General features: G+C 40.6%; 1 protein-coding gene across 2 annotated transcripts; it reads right to left on the reverse strand.

The window, feature by feature from the left end:
- Positions 1 to 9899: 9899 nt before the first annotated feature.
- Positions 9900 to 24276, reverse strand: dcdc2c (doublecortin domain containing 2C). 2 transcript variants are annotated; one of them, XM_030718612.1, is made up of 11 exons: positions 23904 to 24276; positions 23470 to 23518; positions 23154 to 23230; positions 22872 to 23003; positions 22338 to 22493; positions 22167 to 22215; positions 18411 to 18534; positions 16737 to 16837; positions 16036 to 16164; positions 11089 to 11146; positions 9900 to 10026 (listed from the first exon to the last, which is right to left on the reverse strand). In XM_030718612.1, the coding sequence occupies exons 1-10, from the start codon at positions 24203 to 24205 to the stop codon at positions 11135 to 11137; spliced, it is 1131 nt and encodes a 376-aa protein (XP_030574472.1). In that variant the 5' UTR covers positions 24206 to 24276; the 3' UTR covers positions 9900 to 10026; positions 11089 to 11134. The 2 variants fall into 2 exon arrangements, with proteins under 2 accessions (XP_030574472.1, XP_030574473.1); XM_030718613.1 differs by lacking the exon at positions 23904 to 24276 and adding an exon at positions 23812 to 23882.
- Positions 24277 to 25604: the final 1328 nt, after the last annotated feature.

Below are 25604 nucleotides of genomic sequence, written 5' to 3' on the forward strand. Positions count from 1 at the left end.
TCAAAAGTTGTTTTTTCATAATTTGTGTGTGTGTGTGTGTGTGGGGGGGTCTATGCTTGACTTGCGAGGTGTGCTTAAATTTTGATTGTACATTATGTATGAACCTACATGTGACTCAAAGACAAATCAACATCTCCAGTTAAATAATATATTTCAGAAAGAATTCACAGAAATGTTACCCACATACTTGCTATATGCAGTTTGAAATCCATGACTAGCACTGACAAATGACACATTTGACTTGATTACCTCTTGACATTTACCTCCATGAATGAAGGCAGCAGTAGATAAGGCAATCATGGCACCTACATAGTGTAAATATAAAAATATGCTCATTTGTCTGGTCTCTAGATAAAGACATAAGGTCACATAAACGCATGAATGGGCGACTCTCAGCACACAGCACCTCCCAGCCTGCACGCTTCCCCTGCCTGTCTGTCTGTAGTGGCTGACGGTACAGCAGCGTGCCCTTCATTATCACTGGGTAATGCTCATCACAACGGCCGTGGCTTTTCTCCATAAAAACCCCCAAGTCTCACTCACAATGAGAAATAGGGGAGATAAGGTGCAGGAGACCATTTCTTTTGACATTCACGATGGCAAACTCATCAGTCATGCTGTCAAAGGCACTGGTCTTGGCTAGTTTGGGATTTATGAGAAATAATGATGGTTTGAAAATAGCTGGTAAGGGCTTTGCTTCTACCTTTTGGTTTGGGAGTGTTGTGTATTGAGGCACGCTCTGCATAAAACCCAATTTCTTTTGTCAGTGACCCTTGCACAGATTTCACATCCAATCTCACCATGTTCGGGAGGTTTGGCTGGTCCTGTTTGAGCTGGCACTGACATTTCCGACTCACAAGATAAAAGAGGGAGGCAGCAATAGGTTTTCCTAAAAGAGAGCGCATCGCCACAGGAGCAATGTGGGCACCACTCCCTCTGATTCACTGTGCATTGTTCAAGTATTCAAGGCCTCTGCGCTGTTAATCACACTTAAATTCGTCTTCAGAAAGCTAAACAGCTCTGACTAAAGAATATTCACAGGCAACTCTCTCCTTATGTCCATATCTGAAAACGGGACAATAACAAACAGTAATAGCATGTGTCAAACACTTTGATTTTCCCTTCAAACAAGTGACAGGCAGTGACAGATGCTCCCATTGCAATTCTCTGTAAACATTCTGGGACACAATATATCATTCCGTTGCTGTGACGTATCTCAAGGTCTATTAAACTTAATATAAATTATTCATTTCAAAGTCATTTGAAAGTGGATTTGAACATTGTCGAAAGGGCAACATTGTCGAATTCTATAGAACAACTACACAACTATAGATTATAGTCATAGGACTTTTAATGGACTCCCTATGGGAACACACGGCAGGGATGTCCTCAAGCACCAAATTATTAGTCAATTTCAGATTATCAAGTTTATTAATTACTATTCTTAATATATCTTATGAGAGTGCCAGGAGATATAGCCTAACTACCTAAAGGCTTCAAATGAAATGTTTGACATAAATTTATATTAAATATATTAATGACTAATGACACTAGATTGGCTGGGTGTTTAGCTCGCCTTTTACTTGACGGTTCAGGGACCTGCTGAAATTGTTCAAAATGCAACATTGCTTATAACCTAAGTGTTGTGAAATTGCAGGACAAGAGAGTTTGGGCCAATTTTGTTTCAAGTGTGTCAATGAGACCTCTTAAAGCTCAAGGGTACTTGGATCTGTGTGTGGAAATTAAGCTGTGAGATTGTAGCTAAGGGGACGGTGGATTGACAGCGACATTAGTCCCCTCGGCACCTCTGCCGTTGCACGCTACAGCCGCGTAGAATAGATGGGCAGGAATAGCAAATTAAATCTTCTTAATAGTAGCAAGGGATGTACAGTCAGGTTAGACTGAACTGCAGGACTGTACAAGTGCAGGAGATGAAGGGTGGTCTTTTTAGTGGGATAAAATGAAGTGGCTTTGAAGTGTTTTGGTTAATAAGCCTACTCCAACCAACTTCATACAGAAGGCCCTGTCATCTTTATATCAATTTGAAATTAGCTCCTTCACAATGTTTCATGCCCCTTTCTTGAAACATGTTCATGGGCCATTTCATTCTTTGCCATTAATTTGAGTATATTTATTAAATTCATTACACTGCGGCCTAAAGAGTTACTCAGTAACAACAGAGTGAGCAAACACTCATAGCAGCGGCTCTCAGAGCCCCGAGCAGCTGGCGGTGGCTTTGTTGATGCTTTTCTCAAGAGTTGTTTTTCCTTTCCAGGTTCAGTGACACCACATCGCTTTGCCACAAAGACCAACCTTAATGTAGACAAAGCCAAGTCGGCAAATCTTTGCACAGCATGCACGCACACACTTCTAAAAGCAGGACGTACACAGAGGGAGCAAAGCGTTTTTCAATGCATTTAGATGAGACCTTTGACAAAGGTCCCTAATGCAGATATCAATGAACCAAGGGACTGTGCTATCGGAGCGAAATTGGCTGACGGAGGGATGTCACCCCTGTGCATGAAAAATGATGGATCCCATTTGTAAACTTCTCTCCTCTCTTCTCTCCTGCCCCTCCTCTCTCCATCTACTCTCGAACATGGACGCATGCACACATACACCCCCCCCCCCCCCCCCTCCCCCCAATCATCCCCATTCTCCAACACTGGATATTGAACAAGGAAGCAAACCTATGACTTTACTGTGGTCTGGTAAAATTGGCACTTTACCGACCATTTCATCCTACTGTCAGGGAGCCCAAAAAAGGACCTGTGAGATTTCAGTGATGACAGGATAGATTAACATCACAGACTTTGTTTTCATCTTCCTTTCATTTCCTATACTATTCTCCAAGGAGATCAGCAAAATGAAACCAATATCTATGAAACCGCAAACAAATAACCAGAGCTTTCCAAATATTAAATTTTGTTTGTTGGATTGGACAATCAACTGTTTCTTTTCACTCACTTCATGGTTGGTCTTGACTTGAGAGAGAAAGAAACACCCTAATCCACCTAATAAACAGGAAATGAACAGCTAGGCATACATGACATCATACACTTCTGTGTAGCCTGAAATAAAACAGATCCAGATTTCACATATAAAATTTCATAAATTTTTAAAGTGTAGGGCCTGGGTTTGAAAGCAAACATCAAACCAAATGATACAACACATGCACGCACAATACCCGATAATTTACAGAGCTTGCAAAAAATCATGCTAGGCATATAAAGTGTGATAAGCAACATATTATGCATACTGAGCATTTCTAAGGAAACAATGATATATTGCTAGTTATCCTAGAATGAATTACTGCATTTTTAAGCAGCATGTTGAGTCAAAGGTGGCGAGGTTAATACAGGCAAACAGGCATCTCTGCTGGAAAATGAAAACTTCCCTGTGGAATGTGATGGCCAGCCTAAATGCTGACATTGTGGTTTCAGTGATGGAGTGACTTTGAGAGGGTTTGCGGTCTGGCAGTGTTCAAAGCTGTGCCTTGAGGGTAAGGGGTAAATTTGCTAAGTTAATCACATAATGAGGCCAATTAAACATCGGAGAACCCAGGTGAAATGGGAGCTGCCACTGAGCCTCCAGCAAATGAGGCTCTGCGGCCCAGCCGATTCCCTCTTTGGACCGATGCTGGACAACCCAGTTTCAATAATCTTCTACAAAATTCAGCAACATTGATACACAGGCATATACAGCTTCCGAATAACTGCTACTTGTAAACACAAAGCTAATTTCCAAACTGTAGAGTCATAATCCACACTAGCAACACTACAAATGGCAAGTAGTGTAGACCAAGAACAGTTTTCATAGTAATTTACATTATCACAGTATTTGTCACACAATCTGGTTAAAAAATAAATAAATAAATAAAAACTAAAAACTTTTGCTAAGGCTATTCATAGATGCTTAATATTATTGAGAACAACTTTAAAACCTTGGCTTAAAAGTAAAACACAAAACAAATAATTTTTAAAAAGTGATCTTGAATGGGCTAAGTTTAAATTGTTCAGTTGTTTTTGCACAAGTCTAAATGCACCCTAAAGTTCAGTAAGAGTTTCATGCAGTTGGTCACTCGAACTTTGAACAACACCAAACCCGATTCACCCAAATTAATGCTAGAATGTACCAAATATCTCCTGACATTACACCTCTGTATCACATGAAAGCATAGACAATAGTACCATAGACCATAGTACCCCTTAATTATAATTGCTGGGGTGCGTTGTTGACCAGAGCATCTGAGTATTCGAGAGCCCTTGGAGGGTCTAGAGGAGGATAAATCACTCCAGCAGCACTTAGGCTTTCCTGAGTGCTTGCACCATACCTGTATTTCCACAAGAGCAGCAGGCTTAGGGTCAGAGAATGTAAAGGCTGCAGCTTGAACAAGATGAATAGCGGTAAAACAGTACATTCTTGTGGTATCCTCCAGTACATAAGACTATCTAGAGCTCAATAATCTGGGCATATAGACCCCTTTCAAACCAATTCCATTTCACATATGATTTAAAAGGCTGGAGCATTATAACACTTAGGCTCATGATACAGAAATTCCTGCTTTACCTGTGCTCATCAAATGAGAACTAAGGTCTGTGGGCGTGTTGGTTAATTTTGAATGCAGAACCGAACCAGCCAAGGATGAAATATCTTGCTTGCAAGCTGTAGGGCTCATATAAATGAAAAGCTGTATCACTGTCATGGACACAACACAAGGCAATAAGAAACTGCAGAGAGAGCAGTTCATTAAAACGTGACCACATGGAGACATATATGGACACTGATGAAAGAATATTTCATCACCATCAGGGGTTTATAAAAAGGCCCACCACTCTGCCCACCACGATCCAATAATCTGGATGTAGAGGATTTGCACAGAGTAAGATGGACAAGGGAAATTAAGGCAGGAACATTTTACCAGATCATATTGCAATGATTTGTTAATAAAATGCAAAGCGACAGGCTAGATGTGAGACAGCGACTAAAGCATGGCGGTGATTTAGACTTAATCCGTCATTATCCCGCCTTTGAAGTGACCTCGCTGTGCATGTTCCCACTGTGACCCAGAAGCACACTCACAGCTTCTTCATTAGCTGGGATGAAACAGAACCAGTGCATACACGACTTTGATGTCCTGCTCTCCTCACGCAGACCAGTAGACATGCTGACACACACACATAAATGACACCTACATGCAAACACTCACATCACAGATATTCTTATCACTGACTACACTGAGGCATAAAAAAAACAGGGTTTTTAATCAATTATGGCTCTCACCTTTGGGGCAGCAGATTCATTACATATGATAGGAGCAGCTAAGGGACAATATTCCAATTGTGTGCTGAGATTGAAATGAAAGAAATTGTATGGTTAGAGGGTAGACAAAGACTGCAATTTCACTCAACCGAACATCCTCGGCTGGATTTACATATGTGCACACAAAAGGCCTGCACTGAATGTGATCTCACTGATATCATTTATGTGTACCCAGCAATTTATCATCCTTAGATCACAGTGTGGATATCAAGCAGATAACTTAGAGGTCCACACATGTTGCCTGTAAATGATGGCGATCCATAAAGTTTTCACACAAATAAATCAATCAATAAGACAGTTTACCATTATCTAAACTGGTGCCCAGTACAAAGAGGTAAAGAATTAAGGTGTGGCACTCGCCCAGTCAAAGTCCAGACCTCAACGTGATTGAAATGTGGGCGGCAGCTCAAGAGAGCTGTGCATAAATGCATACCCGCAAACCTCAACTGAAGCAACATTGTAAAGAAGAGTAAGCCAAAATTCCCCCACAACCACATGAGAGACTGATAAAGGTATACAAAAAAGTGGTTCTATAAGCTACTAATCAAATATTAAACCATATACAGTGCAGAAATACATCTTTCCATCAAGCCAGCTCCTTTATGTTGCATTCTTAAGTTTTTATATAAGAACAAATGTGATCTATGAAGAATAAATCTATGTGTGTATCTGGTGCACAGCCTGCGAGGGTCTACCAAAAACAAAAAAAAAGGTGTGAGCACCCATGCAGTTAGCTGCACAACACACGTTTTCTGCACAGTGTATTGGTAGAGTTCTTTCCCCAGGCAATGGCCCGTCAGGCCAGACAAGGAGGCCGGGTGTTAAAGCGTGAGCCGGGTACACAGAGTAACAACAAAGCCATCTGCCCTGGGAATGCACACATCCATCTTACTAAAGACAGCCAGTCAAGGAAAAGACAAAGGGAAAAGAGAAAAGAGAGGGAGAAGAAACGAAAAAGAAGCAGCAGGGAAACTAAAAAAAAAAAAAATAGAAATGGAAAAACAAATTTGTAAACATATGTATGCACACTCTGTCTGTGGTTGCGGGGAGCTGCAAAAAGGTGAATGAGCAGACTACTGGTGTGAAGGAGTCCCGGGAACTATACGCTTGTGTTGCCCTCTCTGCACAGTTCTTTTGGTTTTTCAGCTTGCCTGATTGCACAGCTGCTCAAAGCTGCTTCCCTCATTCACTATGGCCAGTAAGAGCCAGTGGCATATGATTGGCCGTAAACTAAACCCTGCCCTGAATGAATATGCCTGCAACGAAGTAACAGATGAGAGCATATGGTATGGGAGTAGTCTGGAAGTGGGATGTGCCAGAGCTGATGGAGGGACCAAGTTAGTGAGTGAAAGGATGAGAAAAATTAAGCCAACTTCAGACCAGAAATAAAAACATTTACAACCTGATACAAAAAATTATGGATAATTTCCCCTCTCATAAGAGCTGAACAGGGTGGAGAATTCCTATAAATCTCACCTGTTCTGATTGTATTGAGACTTAAAGTTATGCTTTTTCAGGGTCCATAGAAAAGGCTCTAGGCAAACTGTCTAAGTGTGCTAGGAAGTTACTTCAAGTCAACAGGCTTGTAATTTATGGTGTTGCTGCCTGTTGGAGCATTTTTAATGCAATTATCTAACAAATGACAGGGCTTGCATTGAAGACTGTCCAAGAAGTCTCTGCTGCTTTTTTAAATGAAATTTGTTTTTTCAGATTTATATGTTCGCACTAGTCTGCAGGTATATGTGTCTGTAAGATGCACCCAGTCTATGAATGCACCTAGCCGTAAACACAGAACGTCGTGAGAATAAAATCATAGGGATTTTTTTTTAATTAAGATACATAATTCATTAATCTGTTTGCAAAGCATAATGTCATCCTCATTTATTTCATTAAGCGTGACATCAGATGAAAGGACAGCAGTAAGTCTCTCCCCACTGTCGTCCCTGCTTCACAGCCATCTGGATAAGACTCAAAACACTGCCGTCAGCAATCTGGGCTTGGTGATGTCATCTAGCATTTTCCATTTGTTTTGTTTTTTTTATTTTTAGAGCATTTCCTCATCCCTCTATAGTCCAAATATATGGTCCCACTGATACAGCACTCTTAAAATCTCTCTGACTCCATATTATCTTATCAGACTGAGAGCTTTTAGCTGTGTTACCAGCCATTAGCTTCAGACGTTGGGCAAGTAAAGAACAGCATGAGGGAAAAGTGGCTTCCTGATGGCTCTGGGTGATGTCAGCTGTGAAAAGGCCTTTTTATAACACCACCTGTCTGTCATGTCTGCTAGAAGGCTCAATACAGGTCTCAAGGCACATGGAGCCTCTGTATAAAATGACCTTCAGCTATTTTCACATATATTTCAGATACAAATGCTACTAGATACAAATAAAAATGCTGGACAACATCTAATCAAACTCACTATGTGCCCCTGAGTGAGGCACTCAACTTATTAATTGCACAAAGCTTATTGCACAAGACTGTTGTACTAGTAGGACAACTACCATATCCTATATTTACAGTATGTTTCCAAATAAGTTAATTTAGCAGGGTTTAGCAGGCTTTAAAGCAACATATACAGTACTGTGTAAAAGTCTTGAGCCACACCTCACTTCTTTATATTTTGCTTCCAAGAAGAAAACACACAATGGAACACTATCAGTCATGGATTGGCCTCCCCAGAGCCCAGACCTCAACATTATTGAAGCTATGTGGGATCATCTTGACAGAGAACAGAACAAAAGGCAGAAACATCCAAAGAAGAGCTTTGAATGTCCTTCAAGAAGCCTAGAGAACTATTCCTGAAGACTACTTTAAGAAACTACTGTATAAGAAAGCTGCCTAAGAGAGTTCAGACTATGTTTAAGAATAAAGGCGGTCATACCAATTACTGATTTTCAAGCTTGTTAGAATTCTACAAGCAGTTGTTTTTCCCCCCAATATACTGAATTTCCTTGTATGTTTGCATGTTTCAATAAATTGCTGCACGCATTTCCCATTTCCTAGCAAAACATAAAGAAATGTGGGGTGGCTCAAGAATTTTGCACAGTACTGTATTAAGTGTGTAGATACATCATCTGTTACTCTGAATTCTATTAGATTTAATGCAAACACAAACCTATAATTTATAATCACTGCAATTATACGTATCACAGCTAGAAAACAGAACTGGTAAATGCCCATTACTTCCAGACAATCCCGTGGACCTCTGACTGAAACAAACCTGAAACACTTCAAAGCAAGCGTCAAGCATCCGTTAAAAGCAGAATGTGTGATTTACAGTAACATCACACTGAGAACAATTGTTCAGCTCTTTGAGCCAGTCAGAGTGCCCGCCGCGCACGATGACTGACGTGTTATTGGCAGATGGCTAGACTCCTGCCCTCCATGGGAGGCTTCCAAACAAACAGCTCCTGGTTACACTTAGGTGATTTTCACATCAATATCAATCAATTATTCACATATTTGTGCCGTCTCGAGAAAAGCAGCTGGACCGCCTTTCATATGTGCTAGACCAATATTCATTTTGTAGGAGGTAAAAGGAAGGAGCAGAGCCATTTCCTTGCATTTCATCCTACATTTATGGTGAACTAAATTTTGCACTGTCACAGCGTGATATAGAACTGTGATTAAGTGGGTCAGTGATTCTTACTGTCTGCATTACAGCCATTAGCTTTTATAGAAGGATATATCAAGTGCAACAGTTCTATATTTGAGGTAACGTGCAGAGAAGTCTGTTTTACCCATTTTTGAAATGTCTTTTGACATAAAACTGAGGTCAGCCCTTTAACTTTTCTCAATGCAAAATGCATTTGAAGGAGATGCATAACACTTGAGCAATATTGTGTGGGTGTCTAAGCTACAGTACATGCTGGAGAGGAAGACGTGGCTGTTGCAAAGTACTGTAGTTATACAAGCAGCTGTGCCTTGTGGATTTGGCAGTACTTGAGGGTGATCTAGTTTATTATTCCTTGTTTAGTCAGCCTCTCTGGACTTTTTCCTTGAAGTGCTTTATATGAAGTATAAAGTAAAGCACTATGACACTATTTAAAATGAGGTTTGCTTTAGTACATACCATCACACACTTTCCCTCCCTCATGTTACAGAGAAATATTAAAGCTGCGCCCCAAGGTCAACAGCAATAGCCCTCATTCTACCCATCACTGTGCCCTTGTGTTATTCATGGCCAGCACTATGAGAGGCAATGATTCTTTTTTCTTTTTTTTTTTGGCCACTCCAATATCATTAAGTTATTAGTTGATTTCAGTGGATTTAATCAGCATAGTAATTCCTCTCCATGGGAAGATAAGTCCCTCTCAAGAGCAGTTATGCCGTCCACTACGCCTGCTGATTAGACACAAGCCCCCAAAATAATTCATCAGAAAACTGCAAAAAATAATTTATCAAAAGTGCTTCTCACAAAACCCGCTCAGGACCTTTGCTTCTTAATAATTAAACTCTGCAATTAGGCGTCTTACCATGCACCCAGTGTGAGGCTCCATGTAATATTCATAACCATACATAATTATGCAATATATTCACTGAAATAAGAGGCCATATATTCACGCCGGGGCTGTCAAGAGAAAAGACATTTTTATTTGGTTTATAACACTGTTTCATCTTATACATGAGCAGCTGGCTTCTTGAGACAGAAGAGAATGAGGACGTCTGGTCCTTAGCAGTCTGACACTGTGTTCTATGATTCTGAGAAAGAGAGAGGGTTACAAGCAGAGGACAAGAGAGAGAAAAGGCACTGAGTGTTCATGCTCAAATCCCACAAATATCAAAGTCTGTTAACTGGACACAACAAAGACATACCTGAGTGGTATCATGACTGACCACAGTCGATGCAAGATGCAGAAACAAAGAAGAAGCTTTAAATTAAAATGAAGTGGAGACAGGGTGCTGTCTCAGGATGCTCTGCATGATAAATTATACATAATGCAGTATGGTAAAGAACTGTAAAAAAAAAAAAAAAAAAAAAAGTCCAAAAGCCCTTGATCATGCCTGAAGCAAATAAGCAACAGCAGCGGTCTACAGTGGACATACTGTGGACAAGGTTGGCTTTCATCTTGAGACACAGTTCAAAGCTATGGGCTGCGCACAGAACAAACTAGCAATCAAAGCTCATGTGTAACTGGGCAGTGGTGCACTTCACAGAGCCTGTCGTCTCAAGTGCTGCGAAGATCACACGCAGATGCCTCTTTCACATCACAATGGCTGATTTTTTTTTTTAACACAAAGCCTTTGGTACTTCTTATTTTTCACCATGGCAAATTAAAGAAAAAACATATTGCTACTGAGAAGCGCAGCTGCTCGAAGGCCACTCATGACATGTATATGCTGAATAAGAAGAAAAGCATATGTGTAAGTCCAACTTGAAAGAAAGGGCCCTTTATGTCCTTGGTAGTGGATACAGTTTGCTATTGGCTTTAATAAAAACTAAAAGCTAATAAAAAGCAAATGAAGGCTACACTATGTGTTCTGTATTAAGCAGCGTATAAATATGCATTCTAGTGGATTAATATCCATAGAACATAAGATTATTTACTGCCAAAACTCATCAAACTCTTTGTAGAAGAATTTCATAATCACTTCACACCAGGCATTCGTAATGCTCACAAATTGTTATAATTTGTACATGCTGTATGATTAATGAACACTGCTGTGCTCTGTATGGAGCTCGACTACACTGCATTATGTTTTATGCATTTGAGATAAAAGTTCAATCAATGAGATAATTAATGGTATTTCTGTAGTGCATACCTTTGGAATGAATCTCATGCAGATCAAAACAACTAATGTTAAAGTTTCAGTTTTCTTCCTGTAAAAAGAGATTAAAAAAAAAAGTAAACACTCAAGATCTGTACCATCATCTCAAGTTTTACTTCACTTGCTAATAAACAAAGTGTGTGTGTGTGTGTGTGTGTGTGTGTGTGTGTGTGTGTGTGTGTGTGTGTGTGTGTGTGTGTGTGTGTGTGTGCGTGCGTGCACTCCCAATTCTATTCTGTTCCGCAAAACAATGACCTTTTCAAATATGACACAATTTTACTGTGGGCATAATACAGATGTGATTAACATAAATAAGAGTTAAAGTCAAATAGGCGTAAAGGTCGTCACTCAGGACTAGTCTCGGGTCCACGAGGTGATTTACAACAACTTAATTTGACTGTGTGGAGTAATTTATCTGTGACAGAGCAAGCCGCGCAACTCTGCATGCTGCGCGCACATACAGGCAACAATATGCCATGACTGCACACATCTTATATCTACCCAATCAGTCAAGATGCTTTACAACTTCTGCCAGAGGTCCTAACAGTTCTCATAAATTATAAAGCCATTGTACATGGTGCCAATAACTTTTGAAGGAGAATCTCGACCAAACTGAACCCAGTGTCTCTTGCTTTTATACGCAGACATCAAGATGCAATACTCCTGGTAAAGAACATGGAAAAAGCAGGGCAAATACTTCGCTGGTAGATTTGCTCTTAGAAAACAGCCTCCTGCTTTTACTCAACTGCCAAAAAAAAAAAAAAACCCTTCCAGGATAAAAACTCATCCATATATTGACATTTTGATGCAAAGCAGGTGGCAGGCAGGTATGATTCTGTTAGAGATAACTTGCATTTCCTATCACATCCCTCTTCCCTCCACTGAGTCTCCAGTTATGCTGTGCATCTGTGTCATCTGCAGATCCACTGTGACAGCTGGAGAATATGAGGTATGAATGATGCAGAACCATTCATAAACAGCAACAACAACGCAATGTGATAGGGACAGAAAAATGTGGATGTGGGTCTCAAGTCGGCAAGCAATAATATGCTGTGATTTATTTCGAATGCCCCCTGTAGTGCCTGCTGATATTCTGCAGGGAAATCACTCACTGGAGCGCTCGAGGCTGCCTTGCATCCTCTGCTACTATCAATATGAAGATAATTGAAAGAGAATACATGTATATACACAAAAATCAGGTGCAGCTGTATAAGAGAAACATTTAATCTAAACTCCTGTCTGCATATGTGAGTGTACATGTACATGGATGGCAGATGAGTGAGGTAGAAGGCCCGCTGTTAGCACTGGATGCACTGATTTCCTGGACACCAACAGAGCGAACCTCAAACTGAAGGGCAGACAGAGATAACCACCTGAAGGGATTCGCATCCTGCTTCATTTAGTCACCTTCGGAATTTCCTCGAGGGACAGAGAAACCAGTGAATGGTCCTAAAAAAATCAAAGCCAATGTTCTGTAGGCAATTATAATGAAATTGCCTGAACCAACTGCAAGGCACATTCCCCAAGAAAGGAGAATGTCAAGTTTACATCATTGTTTTGGTTAGGGATTAGCTGTTATTGTTCCCCCATAAAAAAAAAAGAAAAAAAAAGAAAAAAAAGGTTATAACACATTTTTTTCATATTTTTTTCCAGATATGTTCTTCTCTAGATTAATCATATAAAAGCCAGCACATGCAAATCCACTTAAAATGCCAAGCAATTATGAAAAACAAAACAAGTATTTCCTAATGGTAACATAAGTACATTTGCCTCTTATTCAGTCTGAGTGGTTCAAAATTGCAAAAAACATGAGAAACCTAAAGAATGGTCCCAGCCCTCAGCGTGGCACACCTCGATGTGCAGGTGCCTTTAATACCAGAATAAGTCATGTGAGATTGGCGAGTAAAGAAACCGCTCAACCACATGGTCTCCATAAAGCATACCGTAAAGCTCTCCCAGATGTTGAGAGGTGGTTGCGGATCCACTGACACGCAATGCGAGGGAGGGACTGGTAATGCAGAGTGTATTAGTGGTCTCTTTATGGGTGCATTAGGTGCTGTGGAGAGGAACATGGGGGGCTGCCACTGATCTACCAGGCTTTATGCTTTGATGAACGTACCCTTGAAAAACAGGGACATCCGCGACCGTATTCTAACGAGCTCGGAAGACGCCTCCCTCTCTTTAGCCTCCTGGAAAACATAAATCAGCTTCTCATATCATCATCTAGTCATATTCAATGCATATGAAGCTCTAATCAGTTAATCTGTCAGCTTTCTCTCCTTTCGGTGATATATCAGATTTGTAATACTCCCTCACATATGCTGTAAATCTCTGACAAAGCCCATGTTTTTGAAATTCAAAGACGGGAAGTGAAGAAGTTCACTTGAGAACAGATACCAGAGAGCGGAGCACTGAAAGCTCCAGTGCACTCCAATGTGTCATCTCTCTCCTTACCACTAAACAGTGGCCTAGACAGGAAGCCAGAATAAATTTCCCTAGTTCATTGTCCCTGCTGAGGACTAGCAGAACATCTCAGTCTGATTAATGGCTGTACACTGTCTAATGAACAGTAATTGAATGGTATAATACAGCAGGTCCTTAAAAGCCCAGAGGAGTCATCTTCCTCCGCCTAGCTCTCTGGGAAAGCAAGGCGGTGACATTGTCTAGAGTTGATTATAGTTGACCTTGCATGTGGAGACTAAGGTCTCTGAAATAGCTAACCTTAGCTTCATGGAACAGGAGCAGGAAAACACACGAAAGACAAATGGAACAGACTCGTACTGGAAAAGAAGAGGAATGGATCAATGCCGTGGTCAATATTGATTTGATTTTTTTATCACAAAATTCTTAAGGAGAGGAAGACAATTGATCAAACATACCTAGCTTAATTGGCATTTCTAACAATATTAATTAAGAAAAAATACTTAGCCGACTGGTTGATAAATCAGCCGATATTGTTAAATCAAAACAAATGATAATTGTGAACACGATAGTACACCGGCGAGTACAAATCTACCCTTGTCCGCATTTCCTCAAAGTGTATGACATCTACAATACAGACAGAGTACGCCGTCATGAAATCAATCAGATCCTTAACAGAGTGCACTCTAAAGGAAAAGCCAACCTTCAGAGAGCCCAACAAAAGTCAGTCGAGTGAGTGTAAGAACAGCTTTGATAAATGTGCATCAAGTTCCAGCCCGCCATCCTTTGCTTTCTAACACCAAGATAGCCTGTGTTCACTCTCAGCGGACATCTCCACTTGGCAGAGATGCTGAATCTCGTTATTCTTTCCTTGGCCTGGACCACACAGGTCAATATCACATGCACACCACCGCCTCACCGCTGTACTGTCTGCAAATGTATTCACTATTTAAATGCAATGCAATAAATCATTTTAAAGCTTCAATTGAAAATGTAATCATGTAATTGAATTTGCTCATCAATATCTACTACATACATGCACGTATACAGAGTACATGGGGCATTTCACCAGCATATATGAGCACAGGAGTGGGAGGAAATCTGCCTGGACTCAGCTGAAAGTATGAGTCATAGCAGTGCAGTTATCCCTCATTATTATTCACAGCCCTCTAAATGATGAGGTTGCTGACAACGAGACAGCGACAGCTTGTTTGGCCTCAGTGGGAAAAAACAAGAGTATGCATGAAAGATGATTAGACTTTAAGTAAGGCGAGTCTCACCTGCAGAACTATTATGTGACAAAGGCATTGGTAAGGCACAAGGTGTGATTAAAAGTGCCGAGACACTTTGTATAATTTTACTGCAAACTACATTTATTTTTGCTTAGGGTCTGCTCTAGAGGGAGGCTGCTTTCGACAACAACAACAAAAAGAACATCTTACGTCATTCTCCATTAGCTGACAAATCAAAAGCTTCTTGGCAAGATGATTATTGCAAACGTAGCTGAGTCCATACAGGATTATTATTATTTTCCATTATCTAATGGTCACTCCATCGAATCCGTAGTAAATCTGAATCAGCAAAATTCATGTATGACTAAAAGTGATAAGTAATGAATTAAGCTATTGATGAGGTCTTTAGCCAGGGTCATAACCGACCCCCAGAAGTCAATAATTATCCCACAAAGAATATCTTTATTGCAAAAGTGCATACCACAGCAAAATCATCACCACACCAAAACATTCCCCTACGGTGTAATTGCCACTGCTTAAAATTATAGTTTTCATTAAAACGAAATGTTCTAGGTTATTGATTGCTTAAATAAGACTCAATATCTTCTCATTTCAAAGCCGAATGAAATTGCGTGGAATAGTAATATCACCCAACTATTGTGTGCATTTATCACAGTTACACAGCTTCATATCGCTGTCCCTCGAGGATTATTAGAGCAAAATAAGTTTATTTAAATGAGCGTAATTTCGGGGAACCACAGATCCATGCAACAACATCTGTATACACAGCTCAGTCCCACTTCATCAATGTTAATGTGCACAATAACCAGAGTAAAGGACAGACATCAAATACAACTGCATATTATTATGGGCCTCTACTTCAACCATGAAACTTGTATGATTCGTGGCTCACAGCACATACTAAAATAAGTTGTAACTGAGGCACAGGTGATGTAAATCCTCTGTCTGTAGTACCAGTATTTTGTTCCATATACTGATCCTCTATGCCCCTTAGAAAGGCTGTGGTAGTAAATACCCAATACACAAAGATAACCATGGAGACAGAAAAAAAGGTTACACGCACATTAAATAAAAGTATGGTTGCTGAAAACAGGTCTACGTGACCCTCTTACAATTATGGAAATTATGATGACCATAATTGCTGGTTAGACTATTTTTTTATGTGACCTAATCCAAAAGCAAATGAGAAAATTATACATAATAATAAAGTAAAAATGAACTGAATGTGAAATACTAACTACATTAAACTAGTAATAAGGGTACTTACATCTTTCCTGGAATCTGTACTGGAAGACCTTTGCATACTGGAGTCATGTGAATCATAGAGGGAGGCCTTGCAGGGACTAGCAGAACAATTCCCATCTTCATACTCCTCTTCGACTATCTTGGCCTCAACCTGCAGGGAGGGAAAAAAAAAAAAACAAGATCCCCCTTGGCTTACACTGTACTGTAGTGCTGTATTGATTTTACAATATTTATATATTTATGTAGCTTGTTCTGCTGAGCATTCATGAGCCCTTATTCAGAGCAGAAAATGGTATTATACTGTTACAGAAGTATATTCTCAATTCTGTTTGATGTTGGGAAACATACAGAAAGGTAAAGCTTAATAGAAAGAACGGGGGGGTACTAAAGCTGCAGGCACGTCTTTCATCTAACCCTTTCATTTTACATCAAATGCAAACAGCTTGTTGTGATGATCAACTTGTATACTTTAGTGTGTCTCCAACGATGAGCTGTAAAAATTATAATAACTGACATATAAAGTGTAATGAAATCAGCATGGAGCCAAGGAGTCTTACATGCTTCTCCGTGTTCGTGTGGGTTATGTTTTTCTCTGGCAACGCTGCGTTTTTACACTCAAATCAGTTCTTATTTCCTGTCTGATATAAGGCCAAGCCGTTAAATAACTGCGTGCTTTAAGACCTCGTCAGCGCTGCGGCGCTACAGTATGGGATTATGTTTTACCTGATCAACTGGCAGATCCACCTTCAACTGGCCGTCTTCCTGCACCTCTGCTGCTCCTGCCATCTCACTTCTTTTGTTTTGTGCATTGAACACGCTGCCCTCTGAGAAAAGTGATTAATCACAATTACCTCATCTGCTGGCAGTCACCATCTCATTCTTCTGCACACTCTCTCTCTCTCTCTCTACTCCTGTTCAACTTCACAAGAGATCAATGTTGCTGTCAAGCCATTTATTTATTTATAGTGGTCCCCCTGACGTAAGGGCCACAGAAAGCCACAGCTGCCCTGCCACAAATATGGCCAGCCAGCGTGAACTTCGGGTCCAGGGTTAGATCCTGACAGTGACAGGCTGCTCTTGATGCATGTGGGGATGTGGCTCATATGGCAACATCACCCTGGTCTTTCCTTGTAAACAAATTCCTTTTTGTCTGCGGCTGCTGGATTTGATATGGGGTGGAAGGTGAATAATGAAACACACTCTTGAACTTAAATCTACTTCAACTGCCCTAAGTAATTTAATTTAAATAAAAAATAACCACACACACAAGATCCATCACTGATAATGCTAAAGGACGATGTATAAAAAAATAAGCTCAAAGAGGCTACAAAAAAGCCTAGCATTACTTTTACATCCATTTCTAGACACACTTCTGTTACAAAAAGGCAAAAGAAAGGAAAGTGTAAATCTCTGATCTTATACCAGATTATGCTTGTGAAAGCTACTCAGAGCTATTGCCCATATGAAGGGTACTAAGACATAAAACATAGCCTTTTAACTCTGCTAATGTGGTTTTTGGGAAGAAACAACACCATAGATATAATCAAAAATGTGTCCTGAGAACTGAGTATCTCAGTCGCAACATATGAAAGCATGACGGGATTCAAACAGTGGCAATTAGCCTGCGAATGCTACCATACCAGGATGTGTTTTTCAAGTCAAGCAACTTTACTACTGTGCACAGATGGCACAGCGGCAACAACTGCGTAACTAGATACAGACACTGTTATTATTAATGACATACTGAGGATCACATTTAAACCACACAAGGAATATTTGTCATTTTATTTACTTTTGTCAGCGCTGCTTAAGATTAATAACCCATTATGATTTTGATTCCCACATCAAGAGAAAATTAGAGCATTTTTGTTTCCCCCTAGATAGTTAACCAGGCTTTCAGGATTCAACAAAATGGCCTGATTGAATTCATCTATGATTTAAGCCCCCTGATAGTGTTTGAAGTCTTGTTCTGTTTAATATTCACAGGAAAGAGCGGCGTTACTTTGAAACAGCACATAGCTCTCTTCTGTTTGGACTTTAAAAAAATAATTTAAAAACAAAAAAAAACAGCCTGAGATTCCAAAGAAATCTCCTTCACCTGCCAAATGGCAGATTTTCTGTATTACCAGCACAGACTACACTTACATCTCTTTACTGACACACACGCAGAGAAACGTCTGCCCAAATGAAGACTTGCGCATGTACATAAACATACTTTACCCAAATGTAAGCATATAGATGGTCTTCAAAAGCCAACAGGTTTCTTTCTATCATCATAGTGAAGAAGAAGGTGTTGAAGAACAAAAAAAAAAAAAGTCTTTGAGGACAGAGCAGCTACAGAGAGAGAGAGAGAGAGAGACAGTAAAGACAATGTTTCTATAGAAGTGCTCTGCTTACCCCCTGTGGGGAAGAGAACTGGGCTCTTGGACACCTGCCCTTGTTGTTTGGTTCTCTCTGCTTTGGCTGCGTGTTCCTTTATCGGGCCCCTGGCTGCGTGCTCAAGGTCTTCTCCAGAGCTTGTCTGAGCAAACCACATGGAGATACGAAAGAGAGGAGAGCAGAGCAGAGAGGCCCAGATTAAGGCATATTTCCTCACATTTTGTCTGTGATTCATCACTGACTTATTGCTTGTTTTGTAAAGAGGAAGAAGCAAAACAACAAAACAAGACAGGGAAGCTTGTTTCTCTCTTTTCACCATTTTTTTTTTACATTTTCTATTGACCTCAATTTTTCATGAGCTGATATGTTTTGTAACTCCCCCCTGACTCCTACTGTATTGAATCCATCTGGTTCCAATACATTGCATGCAGAACCTATCAATCACTGGGGAGTGTGGCAAACTAATCATTTATTGATGAAATAGGGCAGCCATGAATTTCTAACTGCATTTGTCTTATTTATCAAGCCAGATCAAACAATGAAAATCCAAACAAGCTTAAAGGGAAAGGGAGGGAGTCGTAGGGAATAACTTATTCTTCAGCAGTAGACAGCAGAAGGTTATTGATGGAGAGGGGAGGGAAAAAAAAAAAGAGGTCTGGGACTCAGTTGCATGGTGGGAGAGCGAAGGAGTGAGAGAGGAAGAGAAGAAAGAGGGAGAGAGAAAGTGAGAGAGCGAGCAGTGGGGAGAGTTCAGTGATGTTCAGACAGCAGGGTACACATCTGAATTAATGCTTCCACAAAAGGCAATTTTCTCCTCGCAGGCTCCTCATCCCCTCCGTAGGTAGCAAGGTGAGGTATGTCTCCCTCACAGAGAATGAGAGACACAGACACAGAGATCGGGAGAGAGAGCAGACTCAATGTGTCTTTTCAGCTACAGTGCTCTTTACTGTAGGATCCCTGGGCTGGCTCAGGGGATAGTGTAGTGATCTCAGGCTTCCACCAGAATACACTTCTGGCAGTGGTGTTTGCAAGCTCACTAACATGGAGTCCGGGGAATAGCAGCATTGTTTCTGCACTTGTTTGCTTACTTTTAATGCAGAGGCAAAGTCTGTTGATATTCTTTTGAATTTATACAGCCGTTAGTGGGCTGAGGGAGAAAAATAAAAGAACAAAAGAAGAGTGAAGTTTGCCTGCTATATTCAGAGAAGGAGAGTTGAAACAGAGTTCACGTTCTAGCGCGGCGGTGTCCGCGGCCACATGAGATCAAAGACAAAAAAGAGCAGTGGCACCAGCGCAGTGGTAAGCTGTTAATTCAGCTTCGTAACCTCAGTTCATCTGCGAGTGATGTGAAACAACTTCACGGTAAAGTTGAAAATCAAACTCCATCTGGCCAATCAAAAATTGAACAGCTTGTTTTCCATGTTGACACCCTGGTGGTGAGATGTAAATAGATGATATTTAAATAAACAAAGCTGAATCGAGGCTGTCTCGCTCAGGGAGAGTGGCAAGCCGGGAGCAGGAGAGGAGAAAGCAGAGGACGAGGGGTGCTGGGGAGCCGGGAGAGTACAAATACAAGTAGCAGCAGAAGTAGAAACACGGCAGTGGAAAAGCTGAGGTCATACAGTATAGCCTCTCGGTCTGCATTACATATCTACAGTACCAGGTCCTTTGGGAGCAGACAACTGTGTATATCAGGAGGCCCCAGAGAGAGAGAGACAAAGAGAGTGCTAGAGCTAGTGTGAAGGGGACTCAGGGGGGCTGGACAGCAAGTAATCTGTGGCCCTCTCATGTGGCCAAAAACAGGAGTCAACAAGAGGACACTGTGATATGATAGCCAGGGGAAAAAGGGGGTCCTAAACAATTGGACTGACCAGCCTCCAGCCATACTGACTGTGGTATCAGTGGGAGCCACTCCCGGAGCCGAGTACTCAGTGAGGAGACACACTGGCAGCAGCAAGGGGTAAGTTTTCCTCAAGGCACTGATATTTCCCCTAACCAGTGAGCTCATACATGGAAAGCAGGGGAAATGGAGAGCAGCAGCAAATCATCAATGATGTCAGAAAGTGCAGATATTAATGGTTTAGTCAGCCTTTCTGGGCTTTTTACACAGGATTCTTTATGTGAAGCACATATAAAGCACAGCTTAACTACTCATAATGACTACTATAATAACCAAGTGCACTGCGTGATGCACACCGTTGTTCTCTTTTTCACTACGTCTCTTTGTATTCCTCTCTCCCCTATTAATCTTCTCTTTATGCTATGTCTACCTCAAAAGTTTCTACCTCATCATGTCTGTAAAACACTTAACTCAGCATAATGCAGCATGCTTGCTTCCAATGGGAACATGGTGTACTGGAGAGTTTCATTATTACACTCTGCAGAGCTGTCAGTTTAGTCAGTGGTTGCTCCACACCAGATGTCCCATTCAGCAGTGCAGAAACGGTCCACCGCCAGTGCAGACAGGACAGGACAGACACGGCTCCCGTGCAGCACAAGGTTACATTTTACACAGCCTCAGTGGGCATGTTTAAAGGGTCTTTTTTTTACAGGCATTTCAATCCAGACTGCTGTTGTTTTGTGAGGTCAAACTGAAATTAATGATGGACACGACCCTATAAATGTATGTGTAATCAGTAAGCTAAACAGCTGACGGATCAAGACAGATTGGGTAATTTTTGTCACATGCATCTCTCCCCTCTGAAAGGCCCACATTAGCTGGTCAGATCGTGTTTACAAATTCATGAGGGATCAGACACAGAGGCGAGGAAAAGTAAAATGCGGCAGCATCATGTCTGGGGAATGACTAATACTACACTGAGCCGAAGGATGCAAAACACAGCAATAGCTCTGTCTCTGGCTCCACCTCATGGTACCAAGTGAAATGGCAAAAGCTGTGGTTTTTGTGCCTTATTAGCTAATGCATCAGTTAAGCAATGTTGCATAACAATGTCATTTTCATCTATTGCTTTATGCCCGGATGGCTGTTAATATAATGAAGAGATCTTAGAAATGAACCAGCACTGAAATTCATTTTTGTATTTAACTAATAAATATTCATATTATTTCTGAATTCAAAGGTAGCCCAATGCAGATAAAGCTAGAGATACAGCAAGGGCCATTTTTCTATATCTAACAAAAATTGGCATCTGCCACCGCACTGTCATCTTTCATGGTTAGAAAAATCACATGTCAGGCACATTCGTCACAGTGGGGCCCATCTCTACCTAGTCCTGCTGAGTGAGCATGTTCTCGTCTTCATCGTGTGATTTGGTGTTCATCTCAGGCCCACAGCAGCGCAATCCCCGTATGGATTCACAGCATTTCACTGTCAACTTAATCACAATACAAATAGTCCCAGCTCTTGTTTGAATAAGAGATGTTTTTTTTTTTTAGTGAACAAAGTCCCCCTTGTGCATATGATCTGTCTATGAGGCTCACTGCACTTGATCAAGTGGGCCAGCCTGTCTCTGTGGGAATTACCCATCAAACTGGAAAGCAACGGTAACTCAATGCCTCCTGCAGACAGTGATTGATGATAGTGGTGTTTCATAACGAATTGCGCCCCCACAACAAGTCTCACACGTGGGAAATGTTAATTGAAATGCTGTGTGTGCAAAGATACGCTTTTCAACTGTGATTCTAACAAAGTGCTACAACAATGAACCAGAGGGAGTTCAGGAGGGAAAAAAAAAAGGTATCAATTTAGCATGTTATGAGAAAGTGAACAACCAGATGGCAAAGTGCATCAAACTCTGAAGCAACAGCACTCACCGCATTCTTTGCACGTCTTTCCTTTTTGGTAGCAGGCAGAATGTCTTGGCTTCAGGGAAGAAAAGGAAAACCAATATTGACAAACACATTTTTTGCTTTCCTTATCGCAACAGAATAAAACCCAGTATTTATTCTAGACATATAGAAAAAGCCAAAGATCACATCTCATACCGTTCAGTCATGTTATTTTCCCTAACGAAATCCCTCCCGGGGACACACTGGTTATACGGGAGAGCCTTAAACTTTTCTGAACCGACTGCAACATAGTACTGGTTGTTCTCGAGTTCAGTGGGACCGCAGACAGGGCGTCCATTTAACGTGCAAAGCCTGAAAACTCAAATAAAGAAATACAGTACAACAAACGCAGTAATGTTTTTTGCTAGTCTCAACTGTGCTTAATTTAGGTATTTTGGTCAAATGTTAATGAATAATATTTAGCATCTTTTTTAAAATCCATCAAAGCAATCTTTGCCTACGAGTACTTCTGAGTAAATTCTACTGAATACATCACAACCACACACATCCTGATCAGTAATTAATTACAAAGTCCCTCTACTCTCCTTCCCAAGTACCATTTTTCTGCATTTAAATCGACTGTAAAGTGTTCACTAATCATATTACCCTCTAAATAAGAAGGGAAGAGGAAAACTGATGCTGCGCTTAACTAGTTTAAAAATGATGCATGACTAAATGTACTGGCATTACCTGAAAACAGCACCCGTGCGAAGACGCACTTTCTCTGTCACCATGGCTAAAACATTTTCCCAGCTTCTAAGGGTATACTTTGGGATCCGTATTCGAGCCGGAGGAACCAGCAATGCTCCATTGGTGAAGACACTATGAAACAAAACACGACACGCAAAGATCCATGAATAAATAAATGAAATTGTTTCTTTCATTGCACAACCTGGCAGCAAACATTATTCTTTTAACACCATGGTAAAAATAAATAAATAAATATGTATGCAGTTTAAAATCAATACTCACTTTATTGTGCAAGACTCATCAGCAGTTCTCTTCCAGCGAGCAGAAACTACTATCCTGCTGTGAACAACAGGTTGGATCTGAAAATTTCATAAAGGAGGAACTGAGTGGGTTTTTTTTTTTTTTTTTCTTTTTTCAGCATGTCACTCAAAATCCAATGTTATGTGTCTCAGCAGGACTTTTATGAGCAACTTAGGCCTTAAGGACCCCAATCAGTGTTCAGGCATCAGACACAATGGTCAAACGTAATGGCATGACTCATGATGAAAACAATTTAGTTTCACTATAACCGACCACAAACACCAAACAGCAGTCTTACCTGTTCTTTTTTCTTATTCTGTGGCTTCTTGGTTGCTATCTCACAATAACTGGAAGGCATTAAAAATCATGTATGACTCAAATTAGGTTTTAGGTCCATGGAAACTAATACAGCCACTGGAAGTATGTAAGGCTGTGGCATCTTTAGATCTGATAAAACTAAAATAAAATAATTATATATATGTAAAAGCAGCTCAAGGTCAGTATTACGCTGACTAGACTAAAATAAGACTGCATATTAAAGACAGATTAGACTTTACTTCAGATATTTATCTGTAAATGTAGGTTAGTAAGTACTAGGGTTAATGAAGCTGACATATTTTAATGAATATTAAGTACCAACCTAGTCAAATCCCCCATCCAACAAATGAAGCTAAAGAAAATGTCCAGTATATGCATGGAAAGTCAGACAAGACACGCCTTAAACATACTTACTCCAGCTTCTTGAACGCCTCATTTCCGGCTGCAACATACACACTCCCGTGTTTTAGGTCATCCAAATGGTGAACTTTGTGGCCTTGCGTGGGAGTGTAGAGCCTCCTCACTGCGCCAAAAGGTGCTTCAATTCCTTTGGTCAGATATGTCAAGAAGTTGTCAAAGTCTGACATGTACCGCGGATTCACTACTACTTTTCTACCGGGAAAGAAGGCATCTCCGTTCCTGTACACAATGATTGTTTTTGTCGGTGGCAGGTCACCTCTCCCTAATATGCCGGGCATACCTAGGTTAGCTAACATGAACGGTTTTTAAAACAGCAAATAGTGGTGTGGCGTTTGGTGTCAGAAGTTAATGTGTCGCTTGAGGCTCTGGAGACGTAACTGGAGATACCCTCTCAGTTCTTCCACATGAGAGGTGTAGTATTAGGAAACGTATCCACCGTCTCTGGTGTGCCTTCTATTGTGTGGCTGAGGTTAATTTAGTGCTTTATTCCTAACCTCCAGTACCTCCGGCAACCAGTGGGGTGACGACACCCCCAATTTGTTTACATATGTGGCTAGTCCGGATATAGGCCTGAATAGGAGCAACAAAATAAGTGTTTACTTTTAGACTTTAAACTCTTCTCAGTGTTTATTTGGCTCATAATATATGTAAATGTTGATGAGAATTAAATTCACAGATATTCTGACTAACAAAGCCAACTGAAGGTCACCACAGGGCTACTGTACACCTTTCCTCAATCTCTTTGTCCATGCCATACAGTTTATGGTCCATGCCCTGCTCTAGACTCTGTTCTAAGTGTATTTAGAGTATATTATCAGTGCTGTTGAATTCAATAGGAAGCCAAAGAGGTTTATCCGTATATTTTTTATAGATTTTTTCTTGAAAACTTGTATCCCAGCCTTCCAGATTTTTGACAACATTGTCCTAGATTACGCCTACAACAGAGTCGCCGCAGCCCGTTCACTTTTAAAGAGAGCTGTCCTGTTTACCACAAAGGTAACCAGAGATTGCTCCAACAATGGCACCTAATTGGTTTATGCCAGACAACTCCTGGTCAATTAAATACATAATTCATCTCAGCATTAATTATTCATTTCTTAAGGGACTGGTGTTCTGCTTTATTAGGAGAAATGCATCATGCATATTCAAATTCCTCTTAGAGGGATGCAATAGGATATCATCTCAGCTGGGACGCCCATCCTAAAACAATAGCTGCCAGGGCTGCAAGACAACTTCGATTAATCACACAACTAAACCACGGGAGGGTTTCAAAGATGAAAATGTCAAACTAATCTAAGGTATGTAATGTCTTGTTTTTGTCATTCAGCAAACATTATGCTGTCATATTATTGCCAAGTGTAATCTGTTATTTTTATTTTAAACACTCTTGTGTTTAACTCAACTCAATTTTATTTATAAAGCACTTTAAAATCAATGCCATTGGCCAAAGTGCTGTAAACAAGTAAGAGCAAACAGGTTTAAAATACATGTATAAAAACTAAAACCACAATTAAAACAATAAACAATAAGATCCAACATCTCAGAGTGAGTTAAAAGCCAAAGAGAAGAAATGTGTTTTAAGAGAGCATTTAAAAGCAGAGAGTGAGTCAGCCTGCATGATATGCAGAGGGATATCATTCCACAGTTTTGGGGCAGCGACTGAAAAAGCACAGTCACCTCTCATCTTCCTCTTTG

This window comes from Archocentrus centrarchus, chromosome 22 (assembly GCF_007364275.1).
Source record: "Archocentrus centrarchus isolate MPI-CPG fArcCen1 chromosome 22, fArcCen1, whole genome shotgun sequence".
NCBI lineage: Eukaryota > Metazoa > Chordata > Actinopteri > Cichliformes > Cichlidae > Archocentrus > Archocentrus centrarchus.